The sequence below is a fragment of the Camellia sinensis genome, chromosome 10 (genome assembly GCF_055761805.1).
Source record: "Camellia sinensis isolate YWXY chromosome 10, ASM5576180v1, whole genome shotgun sequence".
NCBI classification, from domain to species: Eukaryota; Viridiplantae; Streptophyta; class Magnoliopsida; order Ericales; family Theaceae; genus Camellia; species Camellia sinensis.
In genome coordinates, this window is record NC_138970.1 from 152,355,895 (window position 1) to 152,371,718 (window position 15,824).

The following is a 15,824-nucleotide window of genomic DNA, read 5'->3' on the forward strand; positions in this document are numbered from 1 at the left end:
TTTTTTTATTAGAGGAACGAGATCTTTTATCTCAAAATATACAACAATTCATCCCCCTTTTCTCCCCACTCCCTTTGACCCCCTCTCTCTCTCATTGGTTACATTTTCTTTTTCTTTTTCTTTTTTTTTCCTGCTCCTCCAATCACCACCCGCCACGTGACAAAGGGGGGTGAGGGGGTGACCCCCAAAAGGGGGTCCCAAGCATTATTCATATATCTAATCTAGCTAAGTAATGGGAAAGGGACCCAACTCTTGACTGAAATAAATGAAAATTTGTAAATTTGGAACTAACAATCAGATTCAGACATATCACAATTTTTCCAAAAGTCACACTTGATGCTAAATTGTTTGAACTTGTCAAGAATCAAATTAAGCTGCTAGCAGCATAAGAATGGCCTAGGCATGTTCTTGGGATAGTCCAAGCAAATGCCCATTTTTGGCGAAAAAATTTAGATGGTGTTTGGGAAGTGAGTTTTTATGTAGATTTTATTAGATGTAGGTTTTTATGAGATAAAATTTTTTTAGTGTTTGGGAAGATAGTTGGGTTTTTATGTGGTTGGATGTGATGTTTGTGAGAGAAAAAGTAAAATGATTGTGGGATTAGATGTGATATTTTGTTTGGATGTGTTTTTTTTGGTTTTGCAAAACTTTTGTCTTTTAATGAAAAAAATGAGAAAAAAATTTGGGAACTTGCTTCCCAAACACCACCTTAGTGTGTCCAATCTACAGAGTACACTGACGTCTGCTAATAATGACATATAAGACCTTTTTTAACCCTCACTCAAATATTTTACTATCAAATTTAAATTTAATAAAAATTTAGTGAAATTGAGTGAGGATTAAAAGAAGGGAATCTTACCTTTTTCATCAAATCAAGAGAGTGTCTAACTTTTCATCAAATTTTGCAGATGACTGTTGGTGGACGACTGAGTGAATGACCGGCTCGTTAACCAAGTAGACGATCAGCTGGACAATCGGGTGGACGATTGGGAAAAATTTATAGAAAATTTGCATTAGGCTAGACGACTGTTCGAACATCTCTGGTCATCCTCTCGGTTGTTTGATGAAAATTAAAAATTTAATGTTGAAACGCTTGATGCTAGATGAGACTTTTAATCCAAATCTTTACTCAAATTTGATAAAAAAAAAAAAAATAGAAAGCATTGGAGATATGCTGAGACCACTTTTTGTCTCCTAAAGTAAAATAACAAATAAAAAAAAAATTCGGTAAATTCAACAAACAGATGGAGGAAAAATCAACTTCTAAAAGAGCTTTTAACTAAAGATAATAACTAGAGAAATTGTATTACTAATTTAAATTACATCAATTAAGAAGTTCTAAAGCAAGCAAAAGGGAAGATCTGACTCTCATTCTCTTGGCCTGTTTTTTATGGAAAAGGATGAGCACATGTTTAAGCCCATCTCCTCTCCATTAATAAGAACTCTTGATTGGCACACTAAAAAAGATTCATCAATAGGAAGTAGGAAAAAAAAAAAAAAAAAAATCTAGATAAGTAGTCCAAACAAAGGTTGAGAAACTATTGCATCTTCAACCACTGATCCCCATTTTCCAAGATATTGTGAACTTTTTACCTACAGGCAATTCCAACCCATTAACTTCTACCATCATAGTCTTCTTCTTGGCTCTTCCATCTTCCATTTCTTGAGGATAAGTTTGTTCTGTTGTTCTAAATTCAAGTTTTGAAACATCCACCAATGGATTTCCATCAATCTCAACTGCAAATCCCCCTCCAATTCGATCCAATCCCACCACAGTCACCTTCTCAATGATCCAACCTTTGTCCGAAGCAAATTTACTCTCTTGAACGTCCGACCACACCTTCACCATTCCCTTACCCACAGTTGCATAGAAATCGACATACGTGGAATACCCATTTCCTAGTTTCATCTCTGGAAGCTCGTCATCATCTAGGAAAAGATTTCCTTTGGCTTGTCCCTCAGTAGCCCCAGCCGGGAATGTCACCATGAGGCTAAAAGGTGTCATTCTTGCTTCCTTGGAAATCATCCCACCACGCTGCATTGGGAGAATTGTGTTTTGATACAAATGCACATTGATCACGTGCAATGGTGCATCAAGTGTTCGATAGTGCGCCTCCTTGGATACAATAGCGTGTGTCATATCAAATAAATTGTACCAAGTGCCCGGGGGGAAGAGCACTTTGACCTCTGATTTCCCTTTCTCAAGCACTGGAGACACCATGAGAGCACTCCCTAGTAAGAACTGTGTGCTTAGGTCATAAACCTTAGTCAAAGTCGGGAAAGAAAAGAACAATGGCCTTGCAATTGGTGCACCGCTTATGTGAGCCTCGTAGTTCAATGTATACAGATATGGAAGTAGCTTGTACCTCATGCCTAGAGCATTTCGAGCAGACTCAGCTACTGATTCCCACTGATAAAGCTCCTGTCTTGGTGAATAGAAATTTGCATGATCCCTTGAAAAGGGGTAAAAAGCACCTAGCTCGATCCAACGGTTACAAAGCTCTTCAGTGGGTGCTGGATAGAATCCACATATATCTGAACCGACCATTGGAATTCCAAATATGCCAAAGTTTAGCATGGTAGAGATTGAATATTTTAGATCATCCCAAGTACCCTTATTATCACCTGTCCAATGCGCAGCGTAGTGGCCTGAACCGACAAATGTGGAGCGTGATAATATAAATGGGCGCTTACCCTGAAGCCCTAAAAGGCCCTTGTGAGTTGCGACAGATTGAGAGAAGCCATAGAGACTATGAGCATCATACTCCAAAACTCCATTGTAATGAACTGCACTAGTAGCTATGGTTTTGAACCCAATTGGTACTTGCAATCCCGAAGCATTTATCTTGTAAGGCGGATCATCCCATGTTGTTTTCGTTATGTTCTTGCAATCTAAACAACAGATCCAACCGGGTCCCGTTCCACTAGGGCACACCTTACCCTCTGGGATCGTGCACAAACCAGAACAGAAATTTGAAGCTTCATTCATGTCAATCCACAGACCATCCACAGGGACAAGTTCATGGAATCGCTTAATTTCACCAACCCACCAATCAACAGTTTTTGGGTTGAGGAAGTCAGGGAAGTTAACGGCGCCTGGCCAAACTTGGGCAAGGTAGGGCTTTCCACCATACTTGATGAAGACATCGTTGGCTATGCCTCTTTGGTGGACACCATAGCTAGAATTGACAGAAATTCCGGGATCAATGATCACAATGTATTTCATGCCTTGGGAATGTATTTTGTCTAGGAATGCCAGTAGCTTTGGACGCGGGTAGTTGGTGGGGTTGAGGGTGAAATCTTTGTGCCCATCCATATGATCATCGTCATTCCAAATCACATCAAGCGGGATCTTGGCCTTTTTGTAATTCGCAACAACATCTTCTACAACGGATAGGTTGTGGTAACCCCATCTGCATTGGTGAAATCCTGAAGCATCAAAACAAGTAAATTATGTCAATTGGATATTTATAAAAATGATAAATTTGGAGAGAGTAAGATGTACGCATTCTTTACCCCGTGTGCAGAGAGGCTATTTTTGTAATTTAAACCCCATTATGCCTCGGTCACAATGTTATGCATGTCAACTCTTGTTGTCTACTGGTTTTTTTCAGGGTAATAAAACATGTATAAGTGGTTTTCAAACATACCGTATGCATAGGTCCTACAAATACATGATGTTTCGGTCATTTCAATGGAAAATGAATGAAATTTTGTTCCTTGGTCCTCATACAAGTATTCATAACACAAAAAACAAATAACATTTAAGTAGCTAATCAAAAAATGGTTTCTGGTATTCTCAAACTATATCTCTATATGCATACAAATTTTTTAAGAAAAGCTGTACTTGTTTAACATTTTGATCGTACAATTACAATGGTAGAAAAGATCAATGTGATTTTTTTTTTTTACTCCAATGTCTTCTTAGTTTTGAGGTGTTTTAAAATATGTAGGAATAAAGAAACAAGAGAGCATGAAATCAGCTTCAATATCTGGTTATTTTGTCCCGACATACTTGTCATGCAGAAGAACAACAAATGAAGTTATTGTAAAAAATTTAGCATAAGCAATCCTAATAAATTCACAGATGTGCCCGTTATTAAGGGAAAAAGAAAAGTCAGAAAAAATTCCCAACTAAATGTTTCTAACAGTAAAAATTGACCCATACTTCTGCATGCTATTTTCTTGAAAAGGATGTCTAACAGCCCTCCGACATCATGTGATTGTGGCAATTGTTAATACTATACCTATAACTATACCTATAATTTAATACTATACCTATAACTATACCTATAATTTAATACTATATTGATCTGTAATTGATCTGTAGATAGTTGTTGCTAGCCTAGCAGATAGTTGTTGCACAGATAGACACCTTCTTTACACCTTCTTTTCCTTTTGCTTTCATTTGTATATTTCCTTTGTTCATCATTTTGTCTTGTAAAACATCTCCTATATAATGGAGGTTCCATTTGGTTGCAATATATATAAAAAACACAGAGCTAATATTTGCTCTCTCAATCTCTCTCAATTTCTTATATGGTATCAGAGCACAGGTTTTCTGCCTAGCCTCTTCTTCCAACATATTTTTCTGCAGATTGCATTTCATCTGTATCCCTTTTTCGTCCATCTCTGAAATACAGTTTTCACCACACCAGAGCCTTCGTCTCCTCCGAAAGATTACAACGCCACCAATTTCAGTCCAATCCGACGTTACACGCGCTCTCACGCGCCACTTCTGTGAACGGTGCGTCGCCTGCCTCCGCCTTCCGCCTCACACGCGCTCCACGCGTCCTCCACACTGTCCCGTGCTAACGTGCACCGCGCACTACCTTGCTAACGTGCGCCGCGTGTTTCTAACGTCAGCACACGTCAGCCTCTCTGCTACCGTGCACTGCCTGGCCTGTTTTGCTAACGTGCGCCGCGCCCTTTCTTGCTAACGTGCGCCGCGCCCTTTGCCTCTCATTTCTATGCCTCTGTGGTCATATTTTGGGTCGTTTTACTCCTTTTCCCACTAATTTCGGCCTTCTGAATTCACTGGTAACCTCGGTTTTTTCAGATTCTACCTCCATTGTGCTATTTTTCCCTCATGGATCGCCCGGATTCCTCTAATCACCCTATTTCCGTTATTCTTGATGGGACTAATTATGTCCTTTGGGCACAAGCCATGTCTGGCTTCCTCAAAGGCAAGAAACTTTGGCGTATCATTACTGGGGATGTGTGCAAACCAGTCCCAGCAACTACGGAATCCGCTGCCACGGACTCCGCTGCCAAATATATCGACCGACTAGAAGATTGGGATAGTAAAAACTATCAGATCATCACCTGGCTTCGCAATACTTCTATTACATCCATCAGCCTTCAGTTTGGTAGGTTCCAACTTGAGTCTGCTTCCTCTCCAGCCAAGGCCATCTGGGATTTTTTGCAAGAACGCTATCAGACTACCGGTCTTGCTCACCAATATCAACTTCTGAGTCATCTTCACCGTATGCGCCAAGAAAACACTCAGACCATTAATGATTTCCTCTCCCAAATGTATTATGTTTGGGATTAACTCGCTCTTTCTGAGCCTCCATGGCCTCATACTGAGGATGCTGCCTTGTTTACTACCTACCGTGACCAACAGCGCTTGGTTCAGTTTCTCATGGCTCTCACTCCTCGTTTTGAGCCCGTCCGCGCATCTCTCCTACATCGCACTCCTTTACCCACTCTTGAGCAAGCCGTTTCTGAACTCCTGTCCGAGGAAACCAGGTTTGGTACTCTCCATCCACACCCTGTGGACTCTGTTCTTGCTACTCCCCAGATTCGGAGTTCTCCTTCACCACAGCGGTCCACTACCTGCAACTATTGTCACAACCGCAATCTTCCATCGACTCATCTTCTGGTTCATTGTCCCGTTCGTCTTTGTCGATTTTGCAACAAGACTGGCCCCGGTCATCTCCAACAAGATTGCTTCCGCAATCCTACCCGTGCCTCTCGCCATGGTCCTTCCACCGGGAATTTTTCCCGCAGCAACTCTCACCGTTCTGGGACTCCATTTAAAAACATGCCTGCTCCACGCACTGCTGCTGCCGCCTCCGAAGATTCACCTTCTTCTGTTCCTGTAGATCCTTCCACTCCGGTCTTCTCTCATACCGATGTTGAAGCCATGTTTCAACATTTTTGGCAGCATTCCGGTACTCCTCCATCTACTGCTTTGTCTACCACCGCAGGTAACACTTCCTGGTACTTTGACTTCGCTTGTTGTAATCACATGACCTTTGATCCTACTATTTTTACTCCTCTCTCTTCGACTCCTCATGTTCCTTCTATCCATACTGCTGATGGGTTTCTTCTGTCTGTAAGTCATGTTGGGTCTGTTTCCACCTCTCACTTATCTTTATCCCATGTATATCTTATGCCTGCTCTCACTTTAAATCTTATCTCCATTAGTCAATTATGTGAGCATGGTCTAACTGTTACCTTTTCCCATACTGGTTGTTTGGTGCAGGACCCTCGGACCAGGCAAACTCTTGGGATAGGCCGTAAGCAAGGACGTCTCTACGAACTTATCCATTTTCATGTTCCGGATTCCTCTCAAATCACTGCTCCTACCACTACTACCACTGCTCCTCCTTTATCTCATTTTCAGCTTTGGCACTATCGTTTGGGCCATCTTTCTGTTGGTCGTTTGAAGTCTTTAATTTCTAGTGGTCATTTGGGTACTGTAAGTTCTGATGCTTTCAATTGTGTGTCCTGTCAACTTGCAAAACAACCTGCTTTGTCGTTTAATAAAAGTAATTTTGTTTCTCTTGCGCCCTTTGATCTCATTCATTCTGATATTTGGGGACCCTCTCCTACTCCTACTATGGGAGGCGCACGTTATTTTGTTGTTTTTATAGATGATTTTTCTCGTTTTACATGGTTGTTTCTTATGAAAAATCGCTCTGAACTCAAACAAATTTATTACAATTTTGCTGCAATGGTTAAAACCCAATTTTCTAAACTATCAAGATTTTTCGCTCCGACAATGCCATGGAATATAAAGATTTTGACTTTCTTTCCTTCCTTAGGAGTCATGGTACTCAACCTCATCGTTCCTGTCCAGGTACGTCCTAACAAAATGGCCGTGCTGAACGAAAACATCGGCATCTACTTGACACTACTCGAGCCCTCCTTCTCTCTTCCTCTTGTCCAGAAAATTTTTGGGGTGAAGCCGCTCTCACTGCTGCTTACACTATCAATTGTATCCCTACACCGGTCATTCATAATCACACTCCGTATGAGCGTTTACATGGCACCCGTCCCCCTTACGACACCCTTAGGGTTTTTGGCTCTGCCTGTTTTGTTCTTCTCCAACCTCATGAACGTACCAAACTTGAACCTCGTTCTCGCCTTTGTTGCTTCTTGGGGTATGGTATTGAACATAAAGGGTATCGCTGTTGGGATCCTCTCTCCCAGCGTCTCCGTATCTCTCGTCATGTGGTCTTTTGGGAACACACAATGTTTTCCTCCCTCTCTCAATTCCGTTTATCCGTTCCCTCACCCTCTCTGTGTTTTACTAACCCTTCTGCAGATCTGTTTTACTAACCCTTTTGATGGTCCTGCTCTTGCTCCCTCGGACTCCTCACCCCCTGTTGAGTCTCTTCCTCTGGCTCCTCCTCCTCCTGCTCGACCACACCGGGTAATCCAACCTTCTACTCGTCTTTGTGACTTTATTGTTGGTTCTACTGCTTTTTCTACTTATGAACCCACCTCCTATCGGGAGGCTCGCTCTAATCCTCTTTGGCAGCAAGCTATGACTGATGAATTACAGGCTTTAGACAAAACTCACACTTGGGACATTGTTGATCTTCCTCCTGGCAAGACTGCCATTGGCTGTAAATGGGTATACAAAATCAAAACCTGTTCTGATGGCTCTATTGAGCGCTATAAAGCTCGCCTTGTTGCTAAAGGCTTCAATCAAGAATATGGTATTGACTATGAGGAGACCTTTGCTCTTGTTGCTCGTCTCACCTCTGTTCGTAGCCTCATTGCAGTTGCTACTACCCGACACTGGGATCTTTATCAAATGGATGTGAAAAATGCCTTTCTTAATGGTGTTCTTCTTGAGGAGGTCTACATGCAACCTCCCCCTGGGTCTACTTATCCACCTCATAAAGTCTGCAAACTTCAACGTGCTTTATATGGTCTCAAACAAGCTCACCGCGCTTGGTTTGCCAAGTTCAGCTCTACTATTCATGACTGTGGTTTCACCTCCAGCTCTTATGATACTGCACTTTTTATCCGCAAAACTGCTCAAGGGACCACCTTGCTTCTTCTTTATGTGGATGATATGATTATCACCGGTGATAATGTCAATGGTATTCTTCACCTTAAACAATTTCTTAGCCATCATTTCGAGATGAAAGACCTTGGTCCTCTCAGCTATTTCTTGGGTCTTGAAATCTTCCATGATTCCACGGGTTCTTTTCTCTCTCAGGCTAAGTACACATCTGATCTTCTCACCTGTGCTGGTCTTACCGATTGCAAGACTGCCTCAACTCCCCTGGAGCCTCAGAGTCGTCTTACACCTCTTGATGGCAATCTTCTCTCTGATGCTACTCTATATCGTCAGCTGGTTGGCAGTCTTGTCTATCTCACTGTTACTCGTCCTGATATTGCCTATGCCATCCATATTGTCAGCCAGTTTATGTCAGCTCCTCGTACCACACATTATGCTGCATTAATTCGTATCATTCGCTATCTTAAAGGCACCATGTTTCATGGTCTTCATTATTCCGCCCGCTCCTCTCTTCAGCTTCGTGCTTTCTCTGATGCTGATTGGGCTGGCGATCCTACTGACCGCCGCTCTACTACTGAGTTTTGCTTTTTTCTGGGTGATTCTCTTATTTCTTGGCGCAGTAAGAAGCAATCTCTTACTGCTTGTTCTAGTACCGAAGCCGAATACCGTGCCCTTGCTGATACTACTCAGAAGCTTCTCTGGCTTCGTTGGCTTCTTGCTGACATGGGTGTTACTCCCTCTGGCGCTACTGCCCTCTTTTGTGACAATCACAGTGCTCTTCAAATTGCTCACAATGATGTTTTTCATGATCGCACCAAGCACATTGAGATTGACTGCCATTTTATTCGGCAACATGTTACTCATGGTACTGTCCATCTCCATCCGATCTCTTCTGTTGATTAACCTGCTGATATCTTCACCAAAGCTCATTCTCCTGGCCGCTTCGTTGACCTTGTCTCCAAACTCAAGTTGGTTGATGTTTGTCCTCCTTGAGTTTGAGGGGGGATGTTAATACTATACCTATAACTATACCTATAATTTAATACTATACCTATAACTATACCTATAATTTAATACTATATTGATCTGTAATTGATCTGTAGATAGTTGTTGCTAGCCTAGCAGATAGTTGTTGCACAGATAGACACCTTCTTTACACCTTCTTTTCCTTTTGCTTTCATTTGTATATTTCCTTTGTTCATCATTTTGTCTTGTAAAACATCTCCTATATAATGGAGGTTCCATTTGGTTGCAATATATATAAAAAACACAGAGCTAATATTTGCTCTCTCAATCTCTCTCAATTTCTTATATTATTCATGGATTCTGATACAGGTGTTGAGTGTTGTTGTGTCAATGTCTGATTTATCTAAATTTCATGTTCATGACACCAGGGTCCGTTTGTCTTGGGGTGTAATGGATGAGAGGGGATTAGGATGGAAGTGGGTTTATTTAGTGTTGTGTTTGTTTGTACAGTTGGGGAAGGGATTATGATGAAGGAGGGGATTAAGATGGAGGTTGGAAGGGGGATTGGGATGAAGGAGGTGGAGGTGGTATTAAAAAAATAGTGAGGGGATTAGAAATTTTTTTATTTTTTTATTTTTTACATATTGAGAATTTTTAAGCATCAATGTTTAATTTTTTATATTTTTTTATTTGTTTTATTATTTTCTATAAAAATAATTTAACAATTCCTATACTAACAACTATCATTAAAACAAACACAATTTTACTTAATTCGCTCACTATCAATCCTCTCACTAACAATCCCCTCATTATTAATTCCCTCACTATGAATCTCTTCCATTCTACCTCTGAAAACAAACGAACCCAGGAGACAATCATATTTTATGTCTTTAAACTTTTAAGCTAATGCCTTTTTTACAATCTTAAATAAAGTATTTTATGCATAAAATGCGAGTTTGTGGAATGTTAATTCGACTACTTTAGCATACTTAATGGATGCATGTCTTAAAAATTTAGAAGAATTCAGATAACATAGCTCTTAGCGAGTTACATCGAAAATGGACAGAGTATCACACGATCCCATGTCAACGGGTTGAGGAGTGCCACATGAGTATGCCTACTTGATACAACCAAGGGCGAACTCAGGATTCGTCAATGGGGTGGGCTAATATTAAGATAAAATCATACAATATATTTTAAGTATAACCACGTAAGAAAAAAGGGAATTTAATAATACAATCTAGATTAATATATAAATTTATTAATTAGAAACAATCTAACTAAGTTGTACTCGATGAGTCTTTAAAAATTCGAATCTATCGATTACAGAGTCTACTGATTACAGAATCTAGATCAATTTTCAAAAACATGAAAAACAATATGCTTTATCCTTTGAAGGAGAATACTCTAGTCAGGAAAATTATTTAAACCAAATATGTTGAAATCGGCAATTCTACTCTCCAAATGAGGACCTAAGATACTCAAGTTTAGGTTGATAAGGCCCCAGGTTCACATAAGCTCATCTAACCTCATCTCGTTGATTAACTAAATATTTACAAATTTGCAAGTGTAAACCAGGATCCCGTTCAATAACAGTTGAATCAAATTCGCTTGGTTTATTTGCTTGACGCATGGAGACGGTTGCACATCAGAAAATGAGATTTCAACAACATTGGATGTTCTATTACTAGACTTCTGTTTTGATTAATAGAATTAGAAAAGGGTTTGGCCTTTTTTGAGTGCGGAGGTTCCATTATTTATAACCTAAAAAAAATTTAAAAAAAAATTAGCCCTATTTAATATTAAACCAGAGTATACTCGTAATAATTTTAAATATTAGAATTTTTATATATATCCTCAATAATTTTTATTTAAGCTTTCATTATTTTTATATATAACCAAAAAAACTTCTTCAAAGTTCAAAAACTAAAAGCAATATAGAACATTGAAAAAGGCAGCATCATGAAAGAACTAAGCCATATAATATATGTTGCATAAAGACAAAATTTCAAAATCATTGTTAATCAAATCCATTCTCAACCAACGAAATAAAATAATTGGTTAATTACACTTACCAAACATGTTAGGAAAGTGAAGCTACTGCAAGGCTGCTAGAGACGACGGAGAGGGCCGTTGCCTATCTATTAGAAAATGCGAGGATTGTTTTGGAAGATTTGTTCTTTAAACAAATAAAAATCTATTGGGTTGCCTATCTATTTTTTTTTTTTTTTTGAGTAATTATTGGGCTATTATTGGACTGCCTATCTAAAAAACAAACAATAAAATGTTGGCCTTTATTTGGGGCAGGGCTGGGCTAGGAGAGGTTGGGAGGCTGGGCTGGGCTGGGAAAAAAATTTCTACAGATTTTTAAAATTTTGGGTTGGGCTGCAGCCACCTATGTCCAGCCCTAGATCCACCCTTGGATACAGTTTTTTTTCAAGTTGGAAGTTGATAATTAGAAAACAAAAAATACCCTTGTCTCAACTTTCAAATTATCAACTTCTTTTAGATTAAATTATATCTGCCTCATAAAATATAACCTGCACCAAATACTACACAAATTTCCAAAATAAAAAAAGTTATAAGCAAGTCAATAAGCTACGCCAAACTGATTTTTCTTTTCAGGCTCTTATAACGCCCCAAAGACTAGGACATTAGGGAATGGTCCAAGGGATGTGGCACCCAACAATGGCATGGAACAACAGGTTACTCAACTACCTGTGGCACAGTAAAAAAACACTGCATGTGACATTAGAGGCAGTGGAGTTTTTGTGAAGGACAATAATAACCCTAACATGTCCTCTGGGGTCTCACTCTCACAGATATGGTTCTAATAATTGCAGAGTGTAGGCTCCATAATATAATCACCGACATTTACAAAAATTAAGTGGGATCGAAACCAAGAAAGATGAATCAGTGATCTTGATCAAGATCCAATGGTGATTGATTATCCATTTTCCATTTATAAAAATCAAGCGGGACCGAACCCAAGAAAGATCAATCAGTGATCTTGATCAAGATCCAATGGTGATTGATCAAGGAAGACTAATATGTTGAAGTTTTATAGTGCTTTTGTGGGGCTGCTTGGTTTTTTTACAAAGATGTGCAAAAGTGTCATCTTGGGCTTATCAAGTTAAGTTGTGAAGATTCACCCCAAAAAAAGTTGAGTTGTGAAGAAAAGAAGATTTAAGGCTATGGTAAGAATCTTAGCGTTTAGAATAGATTGGAATAGGAAATTGATTCCCAATTACCTATCCCAACAACAAGAATCACATTATGAAACTCGAGCATGTAAATGGAGATTTGCAACTGGTTCTCCCGTCCTTCCACTCTCCTAAGGAGAGGAGAGGCAATGAACCGACATTCACATTCTTAAAAAATGTTAAGCATTTAAGAGAAAAAAAATAATTATACTTATAATATTTAAAATGTCATCATTTTCAAATAAAAAATTTCTAACCAAATCAAATACAGAAATTTGATTGCTATTAATGAGAATCCCATTCTCATTCTCCTCACAATTTTTGTCATCCAGAAACAACCTCGCTTCAATAATGATATATAAAATAAAGAGCTTTGAACTTGGGCCTAAAAAGATAAATTTCAAGAATTACAGATCAAACAAAATGGCTTTTGTAAGTACAAAAGTTACATTTGAAGAACTACTGATCAAAGAAAATGATGTGTACACTACAGCACAAGTGACAAAAGAAGTAAACACAAGGGGACCAACCCACCTACCTCTACTTGTTTGTGTTTACACACAAACAAAACATAACTATCCCCCCCCAAAAAACCCAGATGTAACATAAGGGTTCACAAGATCAATCAGTGTTTGCCCCACTACTCAAACAATTGGACGGTCCTAATTCAAAGTCCCCACCACAAATCAGCAACAGCGTCGGTGATTAACATATATAGATTACCCATGTGACATTTACTATAATTTGATATCAAGATCAACACACATCATTTATTGGAAAAAAACTTGGCTACACAGAACATGTGGTGCCAAGGACTTTGTACACAATGAAACTACCACAACTAATAATTCTGTAATTCATATAATGTCTGGTTCAACAATGCTGGGATACAGCAGATTTAATAACAATCTCACTAACACACTCAAGGTGATGTGGATCCCATAATGAGTAATGGTTGATCTTATTAAAACTTGTGAGTATATTAGTAAGATTGTTAGTAAATGTGTTAGTATTCCTAACATTTGACCTTACCTTTTCAAATTCAGTGTTTGTCCTCTCTTTCCTCTCTTCCGTTAAGGTTGTATTTGGTTTATGAATTTAGGAATGGATTTGTAGGTAGAATGTGAATAAAATATATCTACATTTTACCTAATTTCTCACACATTTTTCTTTTCTTTTTCTAAATCTCTCCTCAAATTTATAAATCAGACACAACCTAAGAAAATTATATAATATTTTTGTGATAAAGAAAATGTGATACACAACTTAATATTTATTATCTTAAATAGTGATAATGTGCTAAGCGTCGCAACATTAATGATATGAAGCCTAACCTTACCCGCAGTATGGTTAATTGCCTCATTTAACAGCTTGTTTGAAGTGTGACTCACTCATTACTAATATCACAACGACACTAATGTATACACTAGATTGTGTTTAAATAATAAAATTTCACTAATAAGTTAAAAAGAAAAAGCAAAAAATGATGAAAATAAAATATAAATTAATTTTTTTCTCAAATTTTTCAATTTTTTAAAATACATATTTAAATTCATGATTTAGACATAAACTTAAATTACACAACAACGTGTGCAGTGTGGTCCATGAACGACATACTTGCCATTTTACATTGGTTGGTGCATTGTTTGGGGTGTCCGAACTATTATGGGTCTAAAAATTTAATGTTATAAACCAACACTGCCCACAAGCATTGAAGTGCTAATTCGGAGTGTTTGAGAGGAGTGGTAGTTCATTAAAATATAAAATTGATTAAAATAGTTAATAATATAAAATATTATATTTAATTTATAATTATTTTATTTTTTTTCTTACAATTATCAAATTAATTAAAAAAAAACCAATCAACCTCTCAATCATAATTTTTTTAATCAAATTAAAATAATTAAAAAAATCAAACAATTAACTTCCCAAACAAAGTTAGAGTAAAAAACAGCACAGTAAAAAAGTAAAGCAAATAGAGTTTAGCGTTAAAAATGTAAAACTCACCCAAAGCCCAGTAAGGCATAGGAGCAGGCCGGCCAATCAATGCAGTGTACTGATCCACAACATCCAAAGGTGTAGGCCCAGCAAAGAAGTAAAAGTCCAAAACACCCCCAATCACCTTATATGTCAATGACTCCCCCCTATAAGTCACATCCATTCCATCACTATTCATCAACAAGACCCCATGGGCTTGGGCCCACCCACCCCCATTCCTCAGGTCCATGTACACAGGGTGGGACCCATAAAGATCAGTATTCAAATTAATGGCTGACACATCTGTTGTGTACAGTGTGTATGGATCGTTTGGATATAATTTGATCCCGTGTGGTTGCGTGTTCTCTCCTAAACCGTACAGCGATGCATCTTTGGGTAATCTTGTGGAGATCTCGAGGTACTGATCTTTGAATACCAAATCACCATATGGGTCTGATTTATCACAGCTTGAATTGAAGAGGGTCTGACCGTTTGATTTCCTTTTCACAACAAACCCAAATGGGTCTGCGATGTAGCTGAATATAAGCTCTGAGCCTGAGAACTCTGAAGCTGTTATTGGGTTTGAACTCCCAATCGTCTGCTTCATCAATGGTGGAGGCTTTTCTCTTGGCAAAAGATCGTACGGTACTTCCCATCTTTGCTTCTCTTTGTCTGTGATGTGGACCCTCAATCGATCGTTTGTTTCATGCCTGATAATAAAATATAGAAATCAGAATGATCAGATGGTGGAATGAAGTGAGGTTTATTGGATACCATGGGGATGCGTTACACGGAATCAATGAAGAGAATTGAGGGTTTAGAGACTTACTTGACGTAGAGCTGCAAATGGGGGATATCATAACCGTAGATTGTGTTCATTTTCTTGATTTGGAGGTGGCCCACGAAGCCTCCATCAGGGGACTCCTCTATGGAGATCAGACGGTAGCCATTGCCAATCTTGGGTGGGATGGTGGAGGCTGAATTTAGACCTGCAATGCAGAGAATCAAAACAAGGAGGATGGACATGAGAGAGGTGACCATGGTGAGAGATGATCACTACCCACTGAGAGACTGTTAAGTGTAGAAAATTGTTTAGGGTTTGGTATTTATAGAGTGAAAAATGGAGGGAGGATTGATAGGTTACATGTGAGGTGCATGAGGTTGCTATAGTCTCTTGCATGTGGATGATGATTAAATCTTCTCTAACTCTTTGTTGGTCCCACATCTAGCATTGTCTTTGATTGGGGTAAGTTTTGATAGAATGATCATCTTGTTTTTCATATGGTACAGAACTATTTTATTCCCCACATTTGGCTATTACTAACCTAATAATTTGTGACATATACAATCTCGTTAATAACTTTTTACATACTATGGTAACTATTTTTTTGTGATTGTTGTTCAATCATTTTAAG

The 15,824-nt window shown here is 38.7% G+C and overlaps 1 protein-coding gene across 1 annotated transcript; it reads right to left on the bottom strand.

Moving 5' to 3' along the window:
- Window positions 1–1,247: 1,247 nt before the first annotated feature.
- Window positions 1,248–15,495, bottom strand: LOC114284733 (alpha-xylosidase 1). Its single transcript, XM_028227679.2, has 3 exons — window positions 15,239–15,495; window positions 14,440–15,119; window positions 1,248–3,429 (listed from the first exon to the last, which is right to left on the bottom strand). Exons 1-3 carry the CDS (start codon window positions 15,448–15,450, stop codon window positions 1,550–1,552), a joined length of 2,772 nt encoding a protein of 923 aa, XP_028083480.2. The 5' UTR covers window positions 15,451–15,495; the 3' UTR covers window positions 1,248–1,549.
- Between the last annotated feature and the right edge of the window lie 329 nt (window positions 15,496–15,824).

Excerpts from the sequence above, each read along its gene's own strand:
- LOC114284733 (XM_028227679.2), bottom strand. The coding sequence starts at position 15,450 with ATGGTCACCTCTCTCATGTCCATCCTCCTTGTTTTGATTCTCTGCATT. Across the intron at positions 15,120-15,238 it reads CATTTGCAGCTCTACGTCAA|GCATGAAACAAACGATCGAT; the intron begins GTAAGTCTCTAA and ends TTTTATTATCAG. Across the intron at positions 3,430-14,439 it reads TATGCCTTACTGGGCTTTGG|GATTTCACCAATGCAGATGG; the intron begins GTGAGTTTTACA and ends TTGATGCTTCAG.